Raw genomic sequence first — 5614 nt, 5'->3', positions numbered from 1 at the left:
TTGATTTAAATATATAAAATACGATTACAAATGGATGTAAAATAATATAGACATTCTATGTAAAGAAGAGATATATCAATGCAGTAAGGTGTTTCTCTGAAAATATAACTGAAATATTTGGGAACCCTTTCTAATATATGGAAAACCCCCCAATCTATTAACCTTATTTAACCAGTTCTCAGTTTAGGGTCTAGATAAAAATACATACAAAATACAATAAAAATATTTGAAATTTTTTTGGATTAAATTACAAAAACCATAAGGATGAGCTCATTATTATATTCTTATGACAAAGATCTGTAATTTGCTAATTTCACTTCTGCTTTATGAACGCAGAACAGAGACACTAAAATATGTAAGCTGAAAAATAAAGTTTTAGTGCTTCATAACAATGAATCCAGAAAAAAGCAAATCATTACTGATCTTTCACCCTTTTCTATTACACTGTTTGTATTTTAATTTGGAATTTTTAAAACAGGAGATACTTATTACAAAGAGCAACCATTAAGTGCAAAATTGTGCCTCTCTCCTGTAACTAAAGACCCTTACATGACAGATATCTTTCCATGTTTGGGCCAGAACTGATATTCAGTTTGTGTGGATGCAAACTGGTTTATTCTAAAATTTTAAGTGAGTCCTAAATACTTGTAGAATAAACATATACTGTAGATTTATTAGTCACAAAGTAGTGGCTAATTGACTAGACTAATTTGCTATGCTAATGATGTAGAGCCAGGGTAACCTTGATAATCTGGGGTCCATTACAAGTGCTAAATGAGCTATTGACCAACACATGCAATGTTATTTTTGTTCAGTTCACAAACAGAGCTTAGAAGATGAGCAATAGGGATCATGAGGAGACAGAGTTGATTTTTTTTAAAGAAATAAAGTTTACTGAATAAAAGGTGAGCATTTCTAAAAGGTATGCACACTGCACAAGACAGACAATGCTGCAGTACGCTGTTTAACAGCCATTTTGTACTAAGCAACTAATGGTTTGTGACATTCGTATTTTGTTTCATAATAGCTGCAATCCAGGACAGATACTTTTTAGAGAGCCGTGTGTAAACACCAGGTTTCTCTGGGTTACCACATCCACTCCCACCAGAGATAATGCCAACAAAATCATTACTGCATAGTAGCGGGCCACCAGAATCTCCCTGAAAGAGAAAAACATACAATATATAAACCACATAATGGGTCAATATCCATTTCCTAACCACTTACAGGGTTGAGGGGAAAGTCAATGTCCAAAAGCAAATGTACATAAGGCAGGGGTCACACTGAACAGTATGCCAGTCTTTGTGTCACAATGCACATATAGACACAAACACCCTTAGCACAAGGCCAATCTCCACAGAAGCCAATTAACTAATATGTCTTTGGAAAGTGGGAAATAACAAAAGCACCCAGAGGAAACCCATGCAAATAGGGGAGAACATACAAACTCCATGCAGATAGCAGTATTGAACCCAGGGCCCCACTGCTGTGAGATAGCAATGCTATCCACTGCGCCACCATCCTGCCCGTAGGTTTATATACTGTATTTGTACTAATTTTATTTCTAGTTTTCTTAAAGGACAGTGTAATCATATAAACTCACCTGGCATGCATCTTCTTTCTCCTTCTTATTTCCAGCACACAGCATGTTCTCAGTTATGGTAGGGTTTCCTTTATAGTAACGGTTGCAGAGTGCCCTGTCTATAATTATTACATCTGCCACTTGGAGGGTATCTGAGTTTTTCACTATTTTCTCATTTTTTGCTCCCCAGCCTCTGACAGTGCATTGTTTTCCATTTTTAATGTCTTTTTCAGATTTAGGAAGATTCTTAGTACTGATTTTTTTCCCTTTCACTTTCTTCTTCAACTGAAATGTAAAAAGCAACAGTAGAGAGGAATTACAAGCCAGTTCTAGCTCATAATGAATATAATGCTAGAATACAATGCCAAATAATTTGTTGTGTGAACAAAAAATAACGTTATTTCTCTTCATTTTAATGATTTTGTTTTCACTGAACAGTAAGTAAGGCCAAAATAACTTCAGGTTAAGAAAGGATATTTGCAATCTTTTTTTAATTTCTGAACAGAACTGAAAAAGTCAATTTATATTTGAGATATAGGAGATACATGAGAATAAAATTGAAGTGGTATCCTGGCCCTGTCTAGGATGTACAGTATCTCTATTAAGACAAATAATGGGGAAGCAGATGGAACAAAGCAGATATGAATTTACTGAGATCTACAGTATTTTGTCATAAGATTTATTCTCTTCTAACAGTTCAAGTCCATTGCTGATAGACCAAATGCTATCTCTATAATATCTATTATATGCCAATTTAAACCATTAAGAAAGTCATATAAAATTTAAACAAACCAAGTGTTCTGAAAATGTAATGAGAAAGAAAGGGGTACCTTCATTAGCATGATGTCATTCCATTTGGTCTTCCTGTCAAAGTCCGGATGCTTAAAACATTTCTCAATTTCTAAGCGCTGCTTGTATTTTTCCTTCTTAGAGAGAGAGTGTGCTCCAAGGAGGGCTGTTATTTTTCCATTAAAAGACCTATAGCATGATCAGACATATTGTTTTCAGCGACTACTAGGTGCTGTAGAGTGAGCCTATTATCTGTGCATATAAAGTTGTTTTGTAACAGAAGAATGATAAGTTAGGTGCTTGCTCATACAAAAGAGAAATCGACTGAGGAACATAAATGTTTAATTATAATGGAATTGCACCATTGGTGGGATGGGATTAAGCCTTGGAGAGTTGAACAGTTGGGTTATGAGGGGAGGTCAAATGGAAAGGACACCCCCCAAGGCAGCTTGTAGATGGACTCCACAAGGGAAATGAAAGACGAGTGGACCAAGAATAGCCTGGAGGAACACAATGTAAGCACAGGGACACAGGCCTCTCCCTCAGTGAGCCTGAATATGGTGCCAAGGCCTAGCTAGGGGGCATTCAAAAGCCAGCACTTTTTCCTGAATTTGTCTAGTAATAATTGAAATGGAGTTGTCTTATCTGTCATTTATTAGACAGATACACAGAAGATTTAGTTCAAATAGGTAGCTGTGTCAAAATGCGTATGGTGCAATAGAACAAGTAAAGGTTTATACCATGCTGAAAAGAGAAGAAAAGAAACAATGTTTCAGCTGTTGTGTTTCTTTTCTGCTCTTTTCAGCATGTACTAAACCTTTACTTGTTCCTTTACATAAGATTTAGTTTTGTTTCGTGTTTATGGTCAGTATAACACCCACAAACACATCTTGCCCAAGAGTGAAGGATGAGGCTGAGGAGCTGAACGTACAGTACTCCGATAAGTGTCACAATCGTCATCCCTCCTCTAGAGGGTACTCCTACCCTTTATGTATTGGTTTTTAGTTTAGTACATTCACCTGTAACTCATCCCCATCCCCTATATAAGCCCAGTGTTCCTGCAGTTCCGGGCTCAACATCTGGAAGATGGACGTCCAGAAGCCTGCCTACCACCGGGCACAGGAGTGGCCCAAGGGCATAGGCTTCACCACGGCGTCCTGACCTACTGAGTCTGGAGCTCGGAGCACCTTTTCCCGTTAACATTTTAACTTCCATGTTCCTGGTTCCAAGTTCCCTGTTCCTTGTCTTTGTCTCGGATGGACCGGTTCTCGTGACTAAGTTTATGAAAGCTTTTCTGTTTATGTAGTGGTAGACAAAAGAAACTCTACCAACAAAAAATTAACATGACAAAATGTCCATTTAACCATCCATTTGACACTATTTAATGGATGTTGTGGAATTATCTGTTTAGGAGGCCTTAATATATTGTAACGCATAAGGCCATCAGGGTGTGTAAGAGCCGGCTTACCAGAGCGGTGACGTCGCCGCCCTTCCCTGTGATAGCAGGACTACAGCCCCTGGGCTGTAGAGAGATCTGTCTTTGGCTCACCGGGCTGGGTCCCTGTTGAGTGTCGCGGGAGTCCCGGGTTTGTGCCCCCGACGGTGGGGGTCCTACCTAATGTGGCAAGGGCACCTGCCTGAACCCCCGTTGTGTTACAATATGTACATTTTCATTATTTACTTCTTTGATGCTGTAATGTGGTTATGTCTAAAAACTTCCATATGCAGTGTTTTTCAATGGCAACGTATGAATTTTACATCACTTGTAATGCAGTGAGAAACAGTTTTTACTTAAAATATGTAGTTAAAATATGAAAAATCTTTATTGTAAAATATGTTTTATTTTTTTCAAATTCTTATGCAAAGAGACTCCACCTGAACTTTTAGATACACCCTTTTACATGCAATGTTCTCTATGTTCTCTGAATATAATAGTTTAAGTAAAGTACATTAACAATATCTACTGGAAATATTTCATAGAAATAAAGTATAAGCACCTATTTTCTTTATTAAAATCCTGATTTCCTGAGAATAATACTGAAATAAAGTATTATGTTAAAAATGCACTGTATAAAATTAAAGAAAAACTACGATCATTCACATTTCCATATATCCCCTGAATCATTACTGACTTTCTAAAATTTGTATTCACTTTTATTAGTGGCATAATAGTAAACAGTAAAAAGAAGCCTTCCTGATAAAAACACACACAGAGGGAGTATAGAACAAAGAGTTAATACAAACGCTGTCTTGAAGAGCCCCACTAATCACATACTGTACTGTAAGCTGGAAATAGATTAAATTAAGTGGTTTATCTATCCTTTGAAATGAAAGACCTGACACATAGTACCTCTCAACAACCTAATTTGGTTGTTCTTTGCTTTATTGAACTGATTTATTTTTACGTTGATCAAAACTCACTTTTTCCAAATTGGTGATTTAAGGGTAACTCTCCAGAAACAGGATTGGCCATAAACTGATAGCAGTTACAAGAGTTACTTCAGAGGCAAATAAAATGAATATAATTAACATTAAATTTATTTATATTTTCCATCCTTCTTTTACTCTCCTTTAGAGGGTCAGGTTAAGTCAAATCCTAACTTGGCACGTACAGGGTATGCAAACACCTGTTTGCTTTTGACCATTTAAAAGCTTGATTATTGAGATGAATTACTCCTAAATGTGTCAACTTTAGAAATGGAATAGATTAAATAAACGTAGAAATTTAAAGAGAACTCTAAAGAAGTAGGTTGTCTTCCTTTCTGGCATAACATCGTACGTACAGACTTCAGCAGGTAATGGCAAAGAATCCTTTTACTTACAATTCACAATGTGCTGCTGTCAGAACCCACTGGCTCTTAATCAGTGTGCCTCCACAAACATGATTCTCGGATACCTGGATGGACACCATCCAAGGGGAGGAGTGGGCTTTTACTTCTCTACCCCCAACGATCTCAGAGCCAGAACCTGCTGAGCAAAATAGAAATCAGCACACTTCTTTCTTCACACTTCCTTCTGTACCAGAACTACTATAAATACTCGGGGACGTCACACGTGCATATTCACAAATAAAACTGATAAACCAGAAACAAATAACAAATAATGGCCACACCTGTTGCTAGAGAGATCGCTGAAACATACAAAACATCAAGAACAAACTGGCTCCAAGTAAACATTTTGCCAACTGAATTGCTTCTCAGAACCACTTGCATTTTGTAACTTTTTTAAAGCAGGAAATGTCCT

At 37.0% G+C, this 5614-nt stretch overlaps 1 protein-coding gene across 1 annotated transcript; it reads right to left on the bottom strand.

Moving 5' to 3' along the window:
- Positions 1 to 230: 230 nt before the first annotated feature.
- On the bottom strand, positions 231 to 5614 carry LOC148672815 (granzyme K-like). Its single transcript, XM_088628775.1, has 5 exons — positions 5484 to 5614; positions 5194 to 5338; positions 2413 to 2560; positions 1604 to 1867; positions 231 to 1160 (listed from the first exon to the last, which is right to left on the bottom strand). Exons 1-5 carry the CDS (start codon positions 5581 to 5583, stop codon positions 990 to 992), a joined length of 828 nt encoding a protein of 275 aa, XP_088484901.1. The 5' UTR covers positions 5584 to 5614; the 3' UTR covers positions 231 to 989.

This window comes from Lepisosteus platostomus, chromosome 4, assembly GCF_059453375.1.
Source record: "Lepisosteus platostomus isolate fLepPlt1 chromosome 4, fLepPlt1.hap1, whole genome shotgun sequence".
Lineage (NCBI taxonomy): Eukaryota > Metazoa > Chordata > Actinopteri > Semionotiformes > Lepisosteidae > Lepisosteus > Lepisosteus platostomus.
This window is presented reverse-complemented; position numbering and strand designations above follow the sequence as displayed.

Coding starts and splice junctions, on each gene's coding strand:
- LOC148672815 (XM_088628775.1), bottom strand. CDS start 5,583: ATGCAAGTGGTTCTGAGAAGCAATTCAGTTGGCAAAATGTTTACTTGG. Junction 5,339..5,483: donor AGCGATCTCTCTAGCAACAG/GTGTGGCCATTA, acceptor TTTGCTCAGCAG/GTTCTGGCTCTGAGATCGTT. Junction 1,868..2,412: donor ATGACATCATGCTAATGAAG/GTACCCCTTTCT, acceptor TTTACATTTCAG/TTGAAGAAGAAAGTGAAAGG.